This window comes from Gambusia affinis, linkage group LG04, assembly GCF_019740435.1.
Source record: "Gambusia affinis linkage group LG04, SWU_Gaff_1.0, whole genome shotgun sequence".
NCBI classification, from domain to species: domain Eukaryota; kingdom Metazoa; phylum Chordata; class Actinopteri; order Cyprinodontiformes; family Poeciliidae; genus Gambusia; species Gambusia affinis.
The window spans coordinates 11,711,167-11,732,488 of NC_057871.1; the positions used below are offsets into that span (position 1 = coordinate 11,711,167).

Here is a 21,322-nt window from a genome sequence, read left to right on the forward strand (position 1 = left end):
ATGGCCGCTAAGAGCAAAAATCCACTGGGATTCCCGTCATAGTTTCATGTTTGGTTTTTTTATACAAACTAGTGCACCACCTAGTGGCCAGCGGAGATTTTACAGCGTTAGAAGAAACTTGGTGCTCAACATAAACACTGAGGCATAGAAGGACAACTCTTAAAATACAAAACAAATCTAAATGCATGTTAATGAAAAAAGGTCTACTGAAGCAGGGAGACGTATAAAACAATTAATGGGAGTATGGATTGATTAGGAAAAAGGACTGGATTGTAGTACCATTTTTTTTTTTTTTTTGTCTATCCATGGATAGACAAACGTGTGCATTCATAGGTAGTGTTAAATATAAAATGCTTGATCTGTTTTATTTTGAGGAAAAAGGATCGTCACTGCTCCACATTATCCGTTGTGGAAAATGAACCTCACTGTGGTTCACTGTCTGTAGAAATGGTTCTGTAGCCATTTCCCTACAGGAAATGGCTACATTTCCTGTAGGGAAATGTAGCCATTTCCCTGCTTCACTTCTTCACTTTGAAGAAGTGAAGCAGATAAGAGGTCTGTGACTTTTCTTTCTCACCTGTTCTGAAATGTTAGATCAGGACGTTTCATTTCGCAGTTCTTTTAGGCTATTTCAGACAGCTTCCGCTTACACAACTCCTTTACTCTTGTAGCCTGGGAGTATTTATACCTGGGTATTGTCACAGTTGTTTCAAAATGTTAAAAGTAGGCAATTCATTATAGGCTCAAAATGTTAGATGGATCTTTATTAACAGCAAATGTGAAAAAAATTGTGAATTTGGTTGTAGCCTTTGTGAACTGAATTTAGAGGCAGTTCTTGAGAGGGAACTTGCACAACACAGAATCTGAAACAAGTCACGTTTTCAATACCAGAATTTGAGCGTTGTCCCAATTCTTAAAGGGAAAATCCTGTACTAAACTTTTACTGTGAAACTGTTACTTTGCATGAAAACTTTCTAACTGGCTCTGGGGTTTGTTACCTTTTTGAAATCATTTCCATTTATCCATGCACGCAACACTGCTAAGTTGATTCAGAGAATAATGCCTTACATTATGATCAGTAAACACATAAATACTGTTTACTGCCATAAATGTAAACCAATGTGTAGATCTTTACCATAATTAAGCTTTTTATTTCTGGTTGGACAACACCATCAGTACCAGAACAGTGAGATGCTGGATCACCAGTGACCTGAAGGAATTGCTAAACAAGGGAGACAGGAAAATATTGAGTAGTATATAAAAACAACTTCAAGACAAAATTAGAGGAGAAGGATCCATTGTTGTGGAAGACATCCTGCCTGGTTTTGGGACCCACCAACATCTGGAAAAAGCAGGCAACACTTGTCCTTTGAATTCTTCTATGCATTCAACAAAATTCAGCTTGATTCATTAAGTCAAAGACTCCTGCAGACACAGGTGGAGGCCTGAACAGTCTCTATCTTCCTGGCAAAGTGACCAAAGTCTGTGAGACTGAAGGGTTGTTGGCACCACAGGGGACTGTTCTCTAACAATTCCTGTTCACTCTGTACACCGCAGACTTTCAGTATAAGACAGAGCCCTGTCATCATCAGAAATAAGTCAGAAGATTCTTCAGTCATCAGATGTATCAGAAATGGATAGAAAAAAAACAAAACTGCATACAGAGATGATGGAAACAACCATCTTGACGTCAATAGAAACAAAATGAAGAAAATGATTGAAAATGACAGGAGAAAACAACTGTCAAGTTTTAGTTCTTCTCAGTGTTCATCTAACAGACTGGACTGACAATGCAACAGTGAAGCCAACCAGAAGGGACAGATAAGAATGTACTTCTGCATATTTCTATGTTTGTGTGAGTCTAAAAGTCTTCATGTTTTGATAGATATGGAGTGAATGCACCATGAAGCAACTTATCACTGAGAAACAGCTGAAAACATCCTGTTCACAGATGGACAGTCAGCATTGTTTCCTCTGGAATATTCAAATAATTAACACAATGGTTTTTGAAGAAGTGAAGCAATTGATGCAAATTTTAAAGAATTGCGCACGAATATATAGGTAGATAAGTGAAATCACTTTAAGCAATAAGGCCTGATAATGTCCAGTATCTCTTAACATTTTTATTTCCAATTTCTGACAGTCGATGGATGAAAAGACAGATTATTGTTAAGATATCTGGTTTGACAGAAACAATATTGTGTGTGTGTGTCAATGTGCTTCCTCTTGCACAAGCCTTGAGGTTAGAAGGTGGAGCTACATTGGGTTCTTCTTGGTTTCATTTACGGTTACCCAAACTTTTATCATATCAGTCTGAATCGTCGGCATGTAGCCTGTGTTATGGTTTGCATCATTGTCTTTCTACAGCATCAGTTTTAGTGTAGGTGGCATTGAAAATGACTGGGATCCAGTACCTCGCTTGCCTGTGGACTGTGGTCACCACTCTTGCTGGTTTTGGTAAGTTTGGTTCTGCTTTTCAAGTTCAAGGTACTTAATCAAGCAACTTTCTTTTTTAATGTGAAAAAAAGCATAATATCGGGAGATTATATAAGGACGTGGTGGGAAATGAGAAAAACACATTGAGGGGTTAATTTTTCGTTCTGACTTTTAAAAGTGATTCAAAGTTCTTTTAATATAAAATAACAAAAATTAAATGCATTTTGGTAACTGCTACAATACGCCGACAAAGTACAAACCTTAGTTGTAAATTCAAAAATACGATCCAATGTTTTTAAATTAATTGGTGAACCTTCAGGTATAATAACCATTATTTAATTTAAAAATGAATGAAATTTGGCACGTGTGTGTAAGTAATGGGGGGAAAGAAAACTAGAAAAACGCATGCAGATACGTATAACCTGGAGGAAAAACAAATCAGCACAGCACGACCAGCTTTAACATACTGTTTTTATCTAGTAGATAGCTTTTCGTGTTTTCTAAAATGTATGTAAATGTGCTGTGCTACTAATAAGACCTGCCACACCAAAGATTAGACATAGAGTGATAAAAGTTATCGCATTACCCTCTTAAGATAAATAACTAATTTTCACACCTGGAAAAACTGTCATCATTTTTTTTTTTTTTTTGTCGGACGTTTTAACCAAATCTTTAAAAGTCATCCAAGACTACGTTTGATTCTAAATTGCAGTTCATTTTTTTGTACTTTTCTTTCCCCCCTTAAACCAGAAATTTAAACAAATTCGTGCAAATCAAATGAATAGAGAGTAAGAATTAAAATTGTGGCGCTTTATGGGATTTGTCAGTTTTCTGCGGCGATGTTTCGTTCGTGGAGCGGCTGGAGGGAGAGTCGGTGGTCGTCCGCTGCCACATGAAGCCGGGGGGCCAGCCACCCTTCGGCCTTTACCTGAGGCGCAGCTGGCTCCGTCCCGTAGACGTCTTCTTCAAGTACACCATGAACGACGCCTCCGTCAACGAGTCCTTCAAAGGCCGAGTGAGCGTCAGCGGAGACCCGAGCAATTACTCCGTCAATGTGACCATCTCCCAGCTCAGGGCCGCCGACACGGACCGCTACACCTGCGAGTTCGTGGTGGAGAGAATTGGCGCAGAGGATGAAAAGATCCAGGGCAACACCGAAATCTTCCTCCAAGTCATCCCTCGTGAGTCTCTTTTCTCTCTCTCTCTCGTTTCTGGGCACAGAGTTTACGGACAGGAAGTAGTGAGGAAGTGAAACTTCCAGATACTTTTCGGCTTTCCTCTTCTCACAGATGGACGGTCGCAGGGGTGTACATAGGTACAAGGGTTCCTGGAGTTTTTAAGTTGGATAAACTATTCTGATCCATGAAATATAAAATTACATGGAGTCAAACACTAAGTTAAGCAGAAAAAAATTGTTAATTTTGTTTGGGGGTTTTTCATCTGTTTTAACAAGAGATTTTTCCAAACAAAAACACCAACCCCAAGAGGTTTTCAGGTTTTTTATTTGTTTGTTTTTGGGTTGTTTTTTTTTCGTTATATCATAAATGATAACCATGTCCAACCCTCCAATACAATGACCTGACTTAAACTGCTGAACTTTGCTGTTGTTACTGCAAGAGGTACATTTCTCTCCTCAGTCATTTTTATTTGAATAAGGGAAGAATAAGCTTTGAATATTTGTACCACTACTAAGGTAAGAGCTGTGAAAACGATCCTTGACCACCAGTGTGCATGTTGGTGCCGTGCCAGTGTGCAAAATTGGATTTGGCACACAGAGGAGCTTGTATCAGGTTTTAAGTGGTTGGTGACTGTTTAAAGTATAGATGATGTTAAACCAAAACTCTGGGTTTTATATAAATCTAAACAAACTAATAATATTTAGGGACATATGCTGTGAGTTTTCATTTTTTTAAATTTCATTTCCTCATATCAGCGACCGTACAAGCTCTGAAAGTGACTGATCAGTATTATTAAGACATAAGAAAAGACAGTCATCTCTTCCTCTGCAGAAACAATTAGATAGCTGATCATATTGATAACATTATTACTGTTTGAATGTTACTTATCGTTTCATGGTTATCTCATGTAAAATGATGCCATCACAATCTGAACCAAATTCTCACATGAACGAGTTCTTGTTCATTCACCAATTGTTTTAAAAAAGAAACTTCTGAAAAATATACAGATGACAAAATGGATCTAATGGAGTATTAAATATGCATTCCTAGCTTTTGGGTCAAAGTATCTGTTTAATTGGACACATTGGTCTTGGTATAAAACCATCCAGCTTTGCTCAGTCAAATGGCCACAAGTCAGCGGAGCGACAAACATGATAAAGATCTAGTAATCAACAGCAAACTGTCTGATCTTTAACATATCAGAAAAATATACAAAGACTAAAATGTATGTCTCCATATATTTAATATTTAATCACCTTTTAAAAATATTTCTGATGTGCCAAAAGTGGCTGCACAGTGGCGCAGTTGGTAGAGCTGTTGCCTTGCAGCAAGAAGGTCCTGGGTTTGATTCCCGGCCGGGGATCTTTCTGCATGGAGTTTGCATGTTCTCCCTGTGCATGCGTGGGTTCTCTCCGGGTTCTCCGGCTTCCTCCCACAGTCCAAAAACATGACTGTCAGGTTAATTGGTTTCTCTAAATTCTCCCTAGGTGTGAGTGTGTGTGTGCATGGTTGTTTGTCTTGTATGTCTTTGTGTTGCCCTGCGACAGACTGGCGACCTGTCCAGGCTGTACCCCGCCTCTCGCTTGGGACGCAGCTGGAGATAGACACCAGCAACCCTCCCGACCCCATTAGGGAAGAAGGGTGTTCAGATAATGGATGGATGGATGTGCCAAAAGTGCAAACTTCCCCACTAGGACTATTATTATAAAAGAAATAGAAACAGAAATAGAAATATTAATCATTGTTCTTCAGTTGTACCAGCAGCAAGGTGAAAGGTTAATGGAAGTATGCATAAGCAGGTTTAACAAAACTACGCAACTAGGGTGATTTAAAATATGAACTCTCACTTCACTCAAGTTCTGTTCTACTGGCCTCAAGTCAATACTCTTTCTTGCTTGTGTCCTTCCTGTCTTTGTTAAAAAAAAAATTAAAATAAATAAAAAATGTCTCAATCTGGTGGTTTCAGTTTCTGAAATTCGCTGGTCGAATGCAGCATTGTTTTAAACCTGGACGCATGCAGAACGTCTACATGTGGAACTAACACACAAAACTCTAAACTCCACCACCACAGTGGACCACAGCGGCAGAGTAAGAGGACTCCACATTTTCACTAACTTCTGCTAAATGGAAAGATTAAAGTTTATCATTCAGTTACTGTGACAAATAGGTTAAAGTTCAAATTGACCAGCCCCAAAATGTCATGGGAGTCTGGGCACACAGTAACATCACAGTCTTACTCAAATATGCATAAAAACGACTCACCATTTCCAAGTGGGTTTAACAAAACCAAAATCTCAATTTAGCTATTTACTTTCCACTGACTGTAATGCCTGAACACATCAGTAAAATCCAACTATTTTCTGAAAATGTTAACGTCTCATGTTCACCTTTGACTGAAGTATGTTTCCACAAAATGTAATGAACCGTGTTTTTGTGTACTCTCCTGTCTAAAACGTGTCACTACAAATCATTCTGAGGGACATTAGACTCCATATGATCATCTTCTTTAAGTGACCACGTCCCCGATCATGTTGCATCCATTTAATTCCCTTTTCTCCCTGGAGATGCTCCGAGCTCCGAGGACCTGGACCTGATCCAGACCTGCACCGGAGGTTCCGCTGTGCTTCCGTGTTTCACCCCAAATAGCGAAGGCTTGGCTGTGGAAGGCGTGGTTCTGAACAGGCAAAGGGGCCGAGCCCCCGTGGAGGTGGCCTACCACTCTCAACGGCGCCACACTTCTCTGTTCCCCACTGAGAGAGTCCAGCTGTCGTCTGCGCCCGGACAGGGCGGCATCACCTTCAACGTGACCCTGCTGCAGCTCCAGCCTGAGGACAGCGCCCTCTACAGCTGCCTGCTGCTCCTGCGCGGCAGGCCCGAAAGCAGCACCGGTCTTAGGGGTCAAGTGTTCTTTATTTCCGTCCAAGGTGGGTGACATCACAGACTGAGCCGGTTACCGTCAGTAAAATGTGACCGAATATCCGCAGGCTCCGTTCTCAACATGTCAGGTTGTTTCTGGCTTCAACTAACACAACCTTTTTATTTACCACGTGCTCTCCAAGTGTATCCACTGCCTCACCTCAGCTCCTTTCACTTGTTTCATTTGTGCAGTCTTGCTGAAAATATGTGAAGTCAAGAACACAAATTGGAAACAAACACATCAGCTTCGGGGTTAACCTTGGTTAAGGAAGCGCCCCTGCAAAATGAATTACAGCAACTCAATCACAAAAAAACATAAATTAAAATTTTTTTATATCTGTTTTATTTTTTTTTTCCAGGAATGTGACAGAATCTCTACAGCAACAAAATTAGTTTCATTTTCTTTGCTCTCTTTATGTTTCCATTTTGTTCTTGGCAAGAAATTTCTAACACTATTTCTGGTGTTAGGATTTTGGCTGTGGAAATGTTGACATGTCGAATTGGGGAAAACTGTGGTTCTATCGTCTCCATCTGGATGTTTGCACATCAAAAATAAAGAGCTAATTTTGCTCAGTGAGTCCAGTTTATCAGCAGGGTCCACATGGAGACACAGCAGGACCGCAAGTTTCATTACCACTTATAACTTTTCTAATCTTTCAACAAACTAACAGAAACCTTGACATTTGATCTGTTGGTATGAAACCAGTCAATTTGAAGTTTCTAACCAGGTGAACATCTATCTACCTGTTCAGGTGCGATATTTTAGCTATGCTTCTCTCGCATGTGAGGCCAGTAAGCTAGCTGGACCTTTACTTTGGAGGTAAATTTAACTTGCCAAGACAAGAAGATGTTTACATCGATCACTCTGCGAATTAGGATGATTAAGTAATTTCAGCTGAACTTTTGTTTTTCTGTTTTCTTATGAAGCCGATTATTTAGTCCCCTGAAAAATAAAAAATAAAAACAAGTAAAAAGGATTCTTGTCAACAGCATCTTTTAAGCCAATTAGGCTCTTTGTGACCTTTCATGTGTAAACCCTGCATATTAATCTATAAACCCCCAGACTTATTCTAAAAAAAAAAAAAAAAAAAAAACTGAAGTAATGAGTTTTCAAACCACAATGTCTCTCATGAAAGCCTTTCACCATGACTATGAATATCTGAAAATAATGTCTCATTTGCTCAATAGGAAACAAACCCACAATGACACTGTAGCCAGGCTAAAGGTTTATCTACATATTTCATGAGTTATTTAATGCAAATCACTAAAAACAAGGGCGGTTATAAATACAGGTAATTGAATTGTGTCAGAATAATAATATTTAATAAAACCAATCAATGTACAATTTAAATTTTTGCATTAAAATAATGAAATTGAATAGCTGAAATGAATTTTCAGAGTTATCAGTTCTTCAGATTCATTAGATCTATTTTTCTTATTAGTTTAGAAACCATTCACTTTGTTCACATCAATTTCCATAAATAGCATGAAGAAAACGTAGTGATTCATGTTTTATTTATTTATTTATTTATTTATTTATTTATTTATTTATTTATTTATTTATTTATTTATTGTTAGTTAAAAACCCAAAAACAGAAATTAAATTGTGGTTCACTGAAATGTCTTCTTGAGGATTTGTTTAGCAAAATTACATAAATAATCTTTTTTCCATTTTTCACAAGGTTGTGTAACATTTGTGGCTCTAAACGAGTTTAATTTACCTGGACTGAGGGAAAAAAATGTCTCTTTGGAGATCACAGATATTTTACGTAATGTTTTCATACGACTTCAACCTCGTAGTCCGAAAAGGCTGAAATGTGCTTAAGCTTGGGAGTGTGAATACTTTTACAAGGTGCTGCAGATGTTTTCAGTGTTGCTACTTTTTTGGGGGGGGGACAAAGAATTAATGTGCCGAAATCTTCCATTACATTTTCACTCAATCAGCTGACATGTATTAGAACCTGGTTGTAAAAAAACATTCAGAAAGTTTTTCCTCTTGTGTTTTTTATTTTATTTTTTTTTATCTCCTACTAACAGGCGAACATCTCTTGGTTATATTTTTGGGTTTCTATGAACGGTTTTGCTCTTAATCTTTTCATCTCTAATACTTCTGCTCTCAACAATGGCTGCTTTCCCCTCGATCAGAAATGACAATACATTCAAACTGCAGCCCGAGTAGGAAGGAAATCTGTGGTTTCTGCTTCTCGGCCGTCGTAGATGGGCTGTTATTGCACTCCTTTTGTTATCACGTGTTGTTTATCTGAAACCATCAATTGTATTTATAGTTGGCGTGTGTGTGTGTGTGTGTGTGTGTGTGTGTGTGTGTGTGTGTGTGTGTGTGTGTGTGTGTGTGTGTGTGTGTGTTTCTGCAGGTGATAGGTGCGGCTGCTCCAGCTACCCCACGCTGCTCTACGCCTTGTCGGGAGCTGTGGGCGTCCTCTTCCTCCTCTTGCTCCTCGTTGGATGTGTGGTGGCGCGTAAAGTGAGTGGTCTTGTAGGTTTTGCTCTTCTTCTTTGACACTGCGCTCAAATGGGGAAGGGGATTACAATCAGCACCTGCAAGCCGAGAGCGTGCCAGAGGAGTTCCTCTCCAGCTCGCCACAAAAACCGCAACGGTTTCATATGTTTTGCTGCAAGTTGTCAGCATGTTTCTCTTAAGGTTTAGCGCCAACAGAAATAGGACTGGAGTCATTAGTTTCGAAATATTAGTTGATTCTTAGGGTTACTAAAAAAAAAAGAAAGAGTCTGTTTCCCACCATTTGCTGTGGGATTTAAGGGAGTTTCGGGGCTAACATCAAGAGACGCTGTCTGGGCTGAGAATGACAAACTTTGATTTTAACACAGGAAATCGAGATTTCGTACTGACGCCGTTTGCTCAGCTCACTGATTTTGTTTTTTTTCCTGCCCTGTCTCGATGGTGTTCAGGGTAAAACCCGCCAGGATATCAAGACACACTCTCAGGCGCCCATCTACGAGGAGATGGTCGGGATGCAGTCTCCCAGCCGAAAACTGACCGAATCCTCCGAGTACAATAACTGCCCGCTGAAGAGGGCCAGCCCTGGAAACCATTATGAAAGCCCGAGTGGGGCTCTCTTTCCCCGGAGTGATTCTGAGAAATGACATGTTAGATCAGAATAGAATGACCCAAAACTTTCTGGATTCGCAGAACTCTTTCACATCTGTCTATTGACTATCAGAAAAAATATTTTTGTGGCCTTTCAAACAAGAAAAAAAAAAAGCACATGCCCCTATTATCACATTTGTCAAATGTTTTAGAAATAGAAAAATATTCTGTGGGCAAATGAAACAAAACTTTTTTCTTGTGACATTTGGAGTAAAACTAATGCACCATTTCAGGAAATAAACCCAAAAACGTCACTCACTCACCCACTCACTCAGACTGCTGAGTGAGTGGGTGAGTGGTTGGTTGAGGACCAGGCCTCAACACTGTTGTCGCAGGTTTGAGCCCGATGACCTTTACCTCATCACTACCCACCTTCCTGTCTAACCACTCCCAAATAAAGGCTGTTTTTAAAAAACAAAACAAAACAAAAAAAAAAAAAACATCACTCCCTCAAACAAACATGGTGTTAGTCTAGAGATGATTTCTTCTTTAGGAGCTGGATGACCAAGTGCAGTTGATGGAAGAATAAATTCAGCTTCTTATCAGATGATCCTGAGGAAGAACTGCGACTGTTTTAGCTGTTTGGGTCGGCCAAGGGGCCAGTCCAGCACTGAATGCCTAAAAAAACCCCAAAACTTGAAAGGGTTTGGAATGGCCTAGTCAAAGTCTACTCTTGAATCTAATTGGGAAGATAGGGAATGATCCATAACAGGCTGTTTCTGTGGCTGAATTATAATATCTCTCCTAAGAACAGCCGGCAGAGTGATGTAAAAGATTCTTTGCCAGTTATTGCAAACATTTCATGTTTCAATGTGGACAGTCAAGTTTTATAGTTAGGAGATAGTTATTTTTTCCTTCTTAATATTGAATGGAATTACTGTTAAACTATATGTATATATATTTTATCTAGTCAGTTCATCTTTTGATGATGTGAAACATTTACAGGTAACAAAATAAATCTTTTAATCTAAATATTTGTTATTGGAATGTGTATATAAAACAACTCAATGTCATTTCTTCATATAGTTTTTTCCCCCCTTGTATTTCATTGAAAGTGTTTAAAGTAAAAGTTCAATAAAGTTCAAACTTGTGGCATTTCATTTTCATTTGTTGTCACACTTCCCCACCAGAACCCACCACACCCAGAAACATTTGATGACCTGAGGGGTGAAAACAGGCGTCCATCCAGACCAGGCTGCAGGGTCAGTTTAGTTCAGTTCAAGTATTTATGCACAACCCCTACAGAACTGCAATTTTATTACCAATAAAAACAAATCTTGTCTCATCAGAAAATGGTAGGTACAACACAAAGTATTTGTTGTTTTAAAAAAGTTTCTCAAAGCAAATATGACCAGTGACTTTAACTCAAAAGTTGACTGGTGTAAAGAAATCTCTGAATCTGCTTAACTATTTATCAAAAGTAGTTAAATATGACAAGTGGTTTTAGAGAAAAAATAACCCAAATCCTCTTATTGCTGAAAATTGACAAAAAAAAAATAATTCATACCTTTTTTTTGCAGATCCAAAACTTAAGGCTTCAGCATGTTTTGCTTTATTAAAAGTTAGGCATTCAATGAATTACACATACAGTTCCTAAAAAAAATTATATTTTGGTCCACATGACAGAAAATGTGGAACATCACTGACTGGAGGCATTGAACAATAAAATCCAGAACTAACTTGAAAATGGTCAAAAACCTTTCTACAGCCCTGTGATATATAAAATAACTTTTAAAATACTGCTCACAGCTTTTTAAGAAAAGGACAAGACAACAAGTAACAGACGAGAAAATGTGTATTTTATTAATATAGTCTGAAAGAAGCTCCATAATTCATGGAAACATTGTTTTTTTCCAATGCATGTTTTTTTTAACAATCACATTCTATGAGGAGGAAAAAAAAAAAAAGAACAACATTAAAAGCCACAACTTTGCATTAAATGTACAGACATTTTTCCGTAATGTTTTTTTTTTTCCCCCCAAAGTGAAGAGAAAGGCAAAGGCAAAGTCCCCACAACCCACCCTGACCCTCCCACCTCTCCCTAAAAAACAGACAGCCTTAAAAGTCATGGGCTTTTCTCAGTACAACCCACAGTGATTTAGCAGAAAGATAAGCGCTCATTGGTTAAGGATTACACAGCATGATGACGCAATGTAACGTTTTGCTTAAACATTAGGTAAAGATGGGGGTTTTTTGGGGGGGGAGATGAAAGACACGAGAAAAAAATAAACAAACAAAAAAAACAATAACCCCAAAACATCAAACCCCGAAGCCCAGAGTCTTGGTTGACCATCGCCTGCAGTACATCTGCGGGTGATTGGACTAGTCCCTCCCACTTGTGCATAGATCAGAATCCTTTTACAACCAGCTTCATCCCTCCACTTAAAAACCACCTGTTACATGGGAGGAAACGTCATTTTAGTCACAGGAACGAACATGTTCTACAACAGACAGGAGAGATTATTAAAAGAAGAAGAAGAAAAAAAATGGCTTGCACGATGCTCCCGAAAAAAACTGAATGGAAAATTAAAAAGACATGAAAGAAAAAAAAATCCATTTTGTAATTTAAAAAAAAATATTTATTTTTTTTAAACAACTGATCATTGTTCCAATGTAAAGCAATTTCTACTTGGATTTCACATGTAAAGCGCTCCACTCTTCGCGAAGAAAAAAACAAAAAACGATTCTCAGTCTTATTTGGTAAACATGTAACTTCTAAAAAACTTTTTTTTTTCTTTTGTGGTTTGAACTAATAAAACTTTAGTGATTGCTTGGAGTAGAATAGTTGTCAGTTCCTTTAGTTTTTCACCACACTACCATTAAAACGCAGAACTGATGAGGTTTGGATCTGGAACCCTGGCCTTCCTGAGACAAAACAAAAAAAAAAAAAAAAAATCCACAACTTTTCTTTTTGTGTGTGTTTGTTTTTTTTTCTTTTTCTAACAAGTGTGCAAGAAAGTGAGCGAACTGTGTCGCGGTATTACAGGAAACATCAAATCACAACTTAATACACGTACAGAGAGATAGTCACCAAAAAGAGAACTTAAACAATTTTCTTTTTTAAATACGACACAAACACTGATCAATCCCAGAGTTTTGAAGTAGCGTCAAACCTTCGTTCCGCAAGATTTTCATGTCCGTATTTGATGGAAGATTAGCTTCGTCCTTTTGAAGAACATTCCTGTTGTAGAGTCCTGTTTTCTTGAGCTTCAGACAAATGACATGCTTGTAAACGACAGGTGGCTTTTTGCAAAAACAAAGAAAAGATAGGCACCTCTGAAATGAGTCGTAACAAACTCGCCTCACATGCTTTATCCCTTTACATTTCTCTGACAAGTTTACTTCTGGATTACTAGTCCTACAGCTATCTATGGCCACAGTTAGCTTGTTTCTTTCTTCCTTTTTTTTTTAATCTCTATTTTTTTAAAAGGTTTTATAATTTTTTTTTGAACATTTTCCTTTTTGTGTTTTTTGCTACATTTTTTACGTAACTGAAACGAAATGGTGCAATACTCCACGATAATCCTCAGATGGGATTATCTCACAATAAAAGCCACTATAAGGTAGATAATTTTTACAGATAGAACGGGGCAGGAGCAAAAAATAAAAAAATAAAAATAAAAGTCCTTGAGTAAACATGTACACGTGAATTGTCACCATCGCCCTTTTGCCCTTGGACGTGTTAACCTACGATTAGCTGAGCAACGGGTAGAAGACACTCAGTGCAACATTAGAAGATAATCAGAATGAATTAGACCAAAAAAAAAAAAAACACAAAACATAACAGAGTTGAACATAACAGCAGGCCATGTGCCGAGTACACAGTTTTTAGAGCACACATTCATACGAACATCTGAGATGACTTTTCTTTTCCAAATCTGTAACCTAATACAATACATATCTGATATTCTCTTAAAAAAAAAAAAAAAAAAAAAAAAAAGCCCATATATGTACCTGTCAGCCAGACAGAAATTGTTTTTTTTATTTATTTCTGACTTCACATTGTTATTGGCGCTCCATGATTCAAGTATTTAGTTAAATAACTTTTTTTGTGGTTTTGATATGTCTGCGATTTAACAACAGGGTAAAATATGCAACTTAGCAGGTGCTTCGGGTCGGGCTTTTTAAAAAACAGGCAAATCACACACACACACACGTGTGCTGTGGTACGCCTCCAAAACCAGAACGTGCATATCTAACTCCGTAGAAGAAAGACGTCGCTTTCAATCAGCTTCCACTCGAGCCCAAACCCTTTCCTCTCTATCCCTTATTTGCGGGGAAAATACATATTGCTCTTTATCGGCTGTAATAAACCAGGACAACAAAAGTCTCAGAGTTTACGATCCAAGAAGTTTGAAGTGGCGATACCACATGTTGGAATATATATTTATATGTGTGTGTGTGTATGTATGCATACAGTTGCGGTTCTTGCATGTATGGTCTCGCCCCTCCATCTGTTGCCTCCCGACCAATTAAAACGCAGGAAATGACCCGAATCCTCCCTCTCCTCAGCACCAACAGGGAATGCCTGCTCAACACATAACGGAACGCGTAGAAAAGCAACAGAAAACCTGCCAAGGTGACAACTGATAGATTTAGACGACTTAATCTGGTCCTCAGACGCCCCGTTTCTATTGCCGCCCTGGACAGCTGCCCATATCTAAAACCGCCACTGTGTACATGAATGTAATACATTAGTTGTGGTATCTGGAGAGCTGTGGAGAGGAGAGGCTCTCGGTGCTGGTGCAGCATGGGAAAGCCCCGTCGCTGTCGGGGTTCTCCGGTCAGTACAGAACGCTGGGAGCTCCTCGGCTGTCTGAGCTTGGATCAAGGCAGTTACAGAAACAGGCAATAGTGATTTTTGCTTGTGTGCTGCAGGACTCCAAGTCCTGAAAGGTAGCCTTTTCTCATTTCTTAATTTCAAATCATTCTTAAGAGATTTTTTTGTGTGTTATTTTCTTAAGACTGTACCTCTTGAAGTGTGCCTCTCTCTTCCTGTAGCTGCAAAGGAAGAGAGAGCGAGGCTGAGGCCTGAAGCCATCTGTGTGTGTGGTGGTGTGTGTGTGTGGAAATGTACAGTTCAGCGGGGGCCCCGCTTTGAGCGGGACACAAACACGAGATAAATACAGCATCCACAAAACGGCGCCCCGGCCGCTGCGTCCACCCCTTCAGGATGGCGGCGGTGGAGGCTGGCGACCCGGATACGTTTCAGCTAGAAGTGCAGAGCTTTAACATATCATAGATTTTCTTCATTTTTTTTTATTTATGTTTTTTTAAACCATTTAGATTTTTTAAGCATTTTTTTTTTTAAAGATTTTTTTATGTCAAACTTCATAAAAATGACGTTAAAATGCAATTTTTTCATTTTTGGTTTTTAAAAAAATATGTACCCGGGATTACCCATCATCAACTGTGCACTGTAGCAAACTGGAGCCCCTAAACTGAGTAAAGATTTTTCTCCTTAGCATGAGGCCTTCCCCAAAAATAAAAACAAAAACACGACACATTTAAAAACAGAACAAACGTCTCAGAGGATGAAGGGAGGGGATGCTGCCTCTCTTGTGCTGCTCCTGCCTTCTGCACCCTCTGCAAAAGCTCCTCCGATACATTTAAGAGATACAGTATGACACAGCTAATTCATATTGGCACAATACATTGGCAACTTTCATGTGCACTAATAGCAGTACTGGAGGCGTCAGCTCTAGGTTTATATATATATATACAGCATATATATATACACACACATACAGAGAGCTGCGTCTCATACTGGCAAACATTAACTCCCCTACCCTGAGATTCGGCTGGACGGACGTCTCCAGCACGGAGAGAAAAGATCGACGGAGGCAGCAGCCGGTTTGACGTGTCGACAGGGAGCTCAACGGGGGGAGAAAAAAAAACAATTACTTTTGGCTTCCCTTCCCCCCTCCGCCTCTTTTCTAGTATTCTTTTTGCATAGAAATGTATAGGAGGGTCAGTTGGTCAAGGGAGAGCTACTGGGTCTGGTTGAGGATGAGGATGAGGATGAGGAGGAGGTTACAGGGTAGCAGCCGGGCAGAGGGTGAGAAGCAGCAGCTCGGAGCGGCACACACCTGCATCCCCCGCGTCTGAGATTACCTTAACTTTTACACGTCGAGATTACTACCTGGAAGTACTAACGAATACTGTTGAAAACAAAAAGCACGAGCAGTTCAACACAATCATTAAGGGTCTGTAGTATTGATCCTCGTTTTGCATTCAATACACAGGATGAGCGTACAGAGGCACCTCCGACCAAAGTGTTTCTGCATATGAACAGTGAAGGGCTAGATCAGCAGCCAGGTGTCGTGTAGACCACTGCATGTAGACTAATCATAAAACAAACACACACACGTTAAACAAAAACAAAGGTCTTCTCCAAACAATACAAAGTACACTGGCAAAAAATTCCAGGAATATGACTCTTACATCTTCCAGCTAAAGTGATCTTTGTGTAAAAGGACTGAGAGGCAGAGGAGACGGCGGGACGACCCCCACCTCCTGCTCCCGGTTGGAGATGTGTGGCAGAGAGAGAGAGAGAGAGAGAGAGAGCGAGAGCCGTGATTGGCCAGTCTTTGAGGAGCCCAGGAGGAGGTCAGGGTTAGGCACTCAGTGGACACACACCCCACACACCCCCCGTATCCCGGATCCACTCCACTCCTTCCCGAATGACAGCTGGAGTCTTGTGCCTCCGGACCAGAACAAGGCTAATGATTTTGAAGTAACAGTGATATTCACTTTAAAAACCGTTCAGTTTATTTTTTGTTCCCCCCCCCCCCATCCCCCCCATAATTTCTTTGCCTCAGAGTCAGTCGCGCTTCCCTTCATCCTGCTAACGGAGGAACGGCGGCCGGCACGTTTCCATGGAATCGATACAGTACGTAGAGGAGCAGGAGGTTTGCAAAGTTTCTGCTGCTCTCTCTCAGTTTTTTGTTTTTCTTCTTGATTTATTGGATTGCAGTTGAAGTGATTTGCTCTTCATAAGTGCTATGCTCAAACCCTTTGAATTTATAAAAGTCTTAAGTCTCTTCTGTTTGTACAGTACCAAACGCAAGGAACACTCAAAGGTCTACTGCATTAGGAGCCCCCCCCCCCTCTAATTTGGTATTGTGCCAAGACAACCAGAAGCGTCCAATCCCGCTGCGGTTTCAGTCTGTGTTGGGTGTGGCTGTGGCAAGCAGAGAGGAAGTGTGCATCGTTCTGCAGTTCTTTCAGTACAGTTTGTAGCTCCTCCTCCTCCTCCTCCTCCTTCCTCTTTGCTTTTAGAGTTTTTTTTCTTTTATACCCCCAACAGCTTTGCAGGGATTGGAGGCCTGGAAAGGAATCAATTGTTTTTTTGTTTTTTTTTTCTCAAAAAGTAGGGGGGTGGGAGGGTTTTGAAGTTCCAAAGTCTTTTGCTGAAATCAGCAACAATCATAAAAAAAAAAAAATAATAATAATAATAAAACAAACAAAAGAAAAACGGCTCCGTATGGAGCATGGACGGAAGAAAGGTCGATGGTGTCTATTGCACAATGTAACTGTCACATCGAAGTAAAACTGAGGAGTTTCTTTTTCTGTTTGTCCTCTGGAAAGAAAAAAAAAAAATCTGCAGATCGGCGACAAACAAGCAAATAAAAGATTTGACAAAAGCACCAGTAAGCGACTGGAGTCCAGGCTTCAGGTGATGATTAGATTCAACCGGACGTCACGCGTGCAGCAAGGTTCACGGCTTTAATCTTCTCGCAGCTTATATCTTGTGATAAATGACAACAACAAGAGAGGAAAATAAGAAACGGCAGGGTTTTGCACGTGAAAAGTCTACAGCTTGTGCAAACCCTACGTTTGAGACGAGTTCAAGGATCTGAGCAGATGATTGGTAGTGCCAGTCAGGCGGTCCGGAGCTCTTCGCCGCCTCCTGGACCGCTCATTGGCTCAGAGGTGAACTGTGCAAGATTTCAGCTAATTCTTCACTTACAAAAAACCCCCACAAAAATAAAAATAAAATCAGGAGGCTTGGGAAGGTCCTGGGCCAGAGAGCACTTAAGGCTAATATTAGTGCTGAGAAACAAAACAAGTAAAGGTCTTTGAACAACATCATTGGCCATGGATACACTGGGAATGGTTGGTTTCAGTGTTATTTTGGGAGGATTTTCATTTGTTTGTTCATCAAAAAAAAAGTCTCAGGTGGCAGCTTTGATTGCTTCTTCTAAAAATATTTTGCGCAAAATGTTTATACTTCTGGAAAGAAAAAAAAACAAAAAAAAAAAAAAACACCTACAAGGGGTTTTTGTTGGGACCAGTTCCAGTTTTAGATACTGAAACTGAAATCCAGTTTGTTTCTGGAAAATACTAAACGGAGACAAAAACATAAAAATAGATTAATGAAACAGAGAGAGGACCGGGGTAAAGCAGAGGCTTCGGGGTCTGCAGTCTTTGTCAGGGACCCTCGGCTTTCTGATTTACAATTCACAGTTTGAAACAGTTTCACTTGATACTGATTATCGCCACATGATTTGCTTGGGTTTTGCTCTTGCTCATTTCAACCATTTTTTTTTTTTCTGTTTTGGACTTTTCTTTCGCTTCTGATCCGATCCCCCACCAGCAGCTGACACAAGAGGGCGCTGATTGGGAATCGTTGCGTCGCCCACTACATGGACTCTCCGCTCAGCAGATCTCCAGGCAGCAGGGTGTTAATGGGGGTGGGGCTCCCGATCACACGGGCGTCCTCTCCGTTGGGCGGCCCCCACAGGCTGGAGTACTGGGGGACTCCGCCCCACAACAGGTCGCTCCCGCTGGCCTTGCTCCCACCGCCGCCACCGCCACTGCTCCACTGGCCAATCGAGTGGGACTGGGAGTTCCCGCCCATCCGATTTTGATTGCTTCCTGGGTTGGCGTGCCAGCTCGTGGTGGTTGCCCCCAGCGACTGGCCTTGTGCAAAGAAGCGGTTGACGTCCTCCTCCCCGGCGAACTCCGCCAGGATGGTGGTGTTTCCAAGCACACACCTTCCAGCACAAAAAACATCAAATTACTAGTCGACATAAGAAACATCAAAAGGTACAATGGAGTCTTAGTGACACGCTAAGAAAATTAGAAAGATGAAATTCAGAGAATAATGTCCTAATATTACCAGAATAAAGTTGAAAAAATATGAGAATTGTGGCCATAATATGACATCTTTATTCTCATGTCATTTCAACTTCATTCCTGATTGATTTTGCTGAAATACGCTGCAGAAATGGTTGTTTAATTTCCTGGAAAACTACAAACAGAATGATTTTTCTTGAGAACTAAATAACTAGAAAGGGTCTTTTATTTTAATTTCCAAAGTATGAGCTGTTACAAAATTCTCTTGTATGAAAGTGCACCTGATAGCAGCATGACTTCCCTCCTGCTCTTCTTTCATGTGACTGTCACTAACAGAAATATTAATGCCTGGTCAGAATGAAAAAGATGAAGTGCTTCAAACATGGGAAAACACCAAGATGACAGCAACAACATGAGGTTTCCCTCAAGTCTTCCTTATTTTCTTTTCTCTGTTTCAGCAGCTTGACTCATTCAGAAAACATGCAGTGTGAATGGTGAGGTGAGTGAATTTCCCCGTTTTACAGAAACTTTCCAAAAGCTATATACAGCCACTGACCCTTTTCACATTTTGTCACATTAATGCAGACTTCAATGTATTTAATTGGGTTTGTTTGACAGAACAACACAATTCAGCACTCAATTCTGAACTGTTTTCAAACACACTAAAAATATATTCATATCCTCCTGAGTGAATATTGAGTCAAATCATTTTGTGTCTTTTGGGAGTTATTCCTCTACCAGCTCCCTAAACATAAAGATATATTTTTTTGCAAATTCTTTGAAAAACTATCTCAACCTCAGTCAGATTGGGTGGAAAGCATCTACGAAGATAATTTTCACATCTTGCTAAATGTTCTCAATGAGATCTAAGTTTGGACTTTGACTGAGCCATTCTAACGTAAATATTCTTAGATGTCTGTATGTTTATGGTCATTATCCTAAACATGTCAGCCTTTAACTGGTTTTCTGTCAGGGTAGAGTTGTATTTAGCTTCCCAGCAACTCAGAATGATGCTGCCACTACTGCATTTCACTGTGAGGATGATGCTTTAATCTAATCTGAAGCTAGTTTTCTGCCGTAGAAAGCATTCAGCCTGCAAAAAAGTTGGATTTTAATTCTTTCAGACCAGAGAATCTTTGCTGTGTCCCCTACAGAGACTGTGGATTTTTTTCCCCCAGAGTAGAGTTTTTATAAAAGCTAGATTTATTGAGGTTTGACAGATTCTTCCACCTGAGTAGAGAATCTGCAGCCCCTCCAGAGTCACCATGGAGGTCTTTCTGATTTATGCTCTCTGACCTCTGAAGGGTGCAAGAGTTAATGGGCCACAACTATGCACTGTTATATGTTGATCTGTAATATAAAATCCCCCAAAACACACAGAATTTCTAAGTTGTGACATAAAAAGATTTTTTAAAGTACTTTAAATTGAGGAGATTTACACTCTCTCTCCTATCCTTGTTCCAACTGCCTTCCTGCTATCTGAGGCAGGAATCTGTAACAGTGTGGTTCTCAGTGACCTCCGATGCTGCAGACTGAAGGAAGCTTACATGTGCAGGGACTTCTGGGCCTTGGCGGCCTCGTCCTTGGAGCTGTAGCGCACCACAGCGTTCCCCTGAGTCAGGTTGAGATGGAATGTGATCAGGGGACCGTGCTGCATGCACAGGGTCCTCAGGGTTGAGCCATCGATCTGACACACACAAGAAAACAAAACAACAAAAAAAGAGGATTTTATTCCAGGTATTTCAGTTAGGTTACAGCTTTACCTAAGATGAATAATTTTAGGATGGAAGAACAGAAACGTACCTGTGGGGTGAGATTCCTCAGCACCAGCCAGCTGCTGGTCCTGGTGGAGCTGTCGGTGCTCCACGTGGTTCCCTCTGCAACAGAAACACTCGGTTCTTCAACTGCGGCTACTCAGAGAGCATTTTAGTAGAAATTAACTGGTTTCAACATTAAGTATATGTGCAGATTTTTTTGAAGGCTGCTTAAGGTCAAAGAAACTGTAACATACTTCACTGCGCAGCTCCTGTCTGCGCAACAAAAAATTAAAATAAAAGCAGGTTTTTCTATTTCCTGCATGACACTAGATGTCTTGTGTCACAACAAGGTCACATATAGAGGTGGAAAACCTCAAAATGTCAGTTTAACAGGGTGTGTTCTGCTGACATTTTGAAAGCGAGTGATGTGAGAACTGCACCTGTGAACACAGCCTCCACCTCCTCAGTGGAGGATGAGCTGGATGGGTGTGAAACAGATCAAACAGAACATGATTTATGCTGATATCTGCTGACGAGTTTGAAGGAAATCTGCTTAAACTGAGCCGACTTCTCTTCAGAAGTTGAAGAAAAACACACCTATGAAGCACTTATAATTGCGTACAACAATGAATAAACATCGAGATTTAACAGCATTATTATTGCTGTGTACAAATTCACCACAGTTCTTTTACTAATTGTAGTGGTAATATGTAATAACTCCAACCAACACATTCAAAATGCTTCTGTATCATATTTTATCCATCGGGGAAATAACAGATCACAAGGTCTGTTTTTATAGCTGGAAAGGATTCAGTGAATGTTTGATTAAC

General features: G+C 40.1%; 2 protein-coding genes across 4 annotated transcripts in view; one reads left to right on the top strand and one right to left on the bottom strand.

Annotated features, from left to right (window-relative positions):
* The first annotated feature begins 2,305 nt into the window (after positions 1 to 2,305).
* LOC122829519 lies at positions 2,306 to 12,530 on the top strand. The gene is made up of 5 exons (XM_044114128.1): positions 2,306 to 2,457; positions 3,264 to 3,617; positions 6,179 to 6,538; positions 8,903 to 9,012; positions 9,456 to 12,530. Exons 1-5 carry the CDS (start codon positions 2,397 to 2,399, stop codon positions 9,648 to 9,650), a joined length of 1,080 nt encoding a protein of 359 aa, XP_043970063.1. The 5' UTR covers positions 2,306 to 2,396; the 3' UTR covers positions 9,651 to 12,530.
* A 32-nt stretch (positions 12,531 to 12,562) lies between these two features.
* Positions 12,563 to 21,322, bottom strand: part of LOC122829518 (trinucleotide repeat-containing gene 6C protein-like) — a 53,519-nt gene continuing 44,759 nt past the window's right edge. For all 3 annotated transcript variants that reach the window (XM_044114127.1, XM_044114126.1, XM_044114125.1), the window contains 3 exons: positions 20,539 to 20,612; positions 20,283 to 20,422; positions 12,563 to 18,653 (listed from right to left, as the gene is read on the bottom strand). In XM_044114127.1, the coding sequence (XP_043970062.1) occupies positions 18,299 to 18,653; positions 20,283 to 20,422; positions 20,539 to 20,612 (569 nt within the window). In that variant the 3' untranslated portion in view covers positions 12,563 to 18,298. The remainder of the gene's footprint in view (positions 18,654 to 20,282; positions 20,423 to 20,538; positions 20,613 to 21,322) is intronic.

Bases quoted from the DNA above. Each gene is read 5' to 3' on its own strand.
- LOC122829519 (XM_044114128.1), top strand. From the start codon at position 2,397: ATGACTGGGATCCAGTACCTCGCTTGCCTGTGGACTGTGGTCACCACT. The intron at 2,458-3,263 runs GTAAGTTTGGTT...GGGATTTGTCAG, and splicing joins CACCACTCTTGCTGGTTTTG to TTTTCTGCGGCGATGTTTCG. The intron at 9,013-9,455 runs GTGAGTGGTCTT...GATGGTGTTCAG, and splicing joins GATGTGTGGTGGCGCGTAAA to GGTAAAACCCGCCAGGATAT.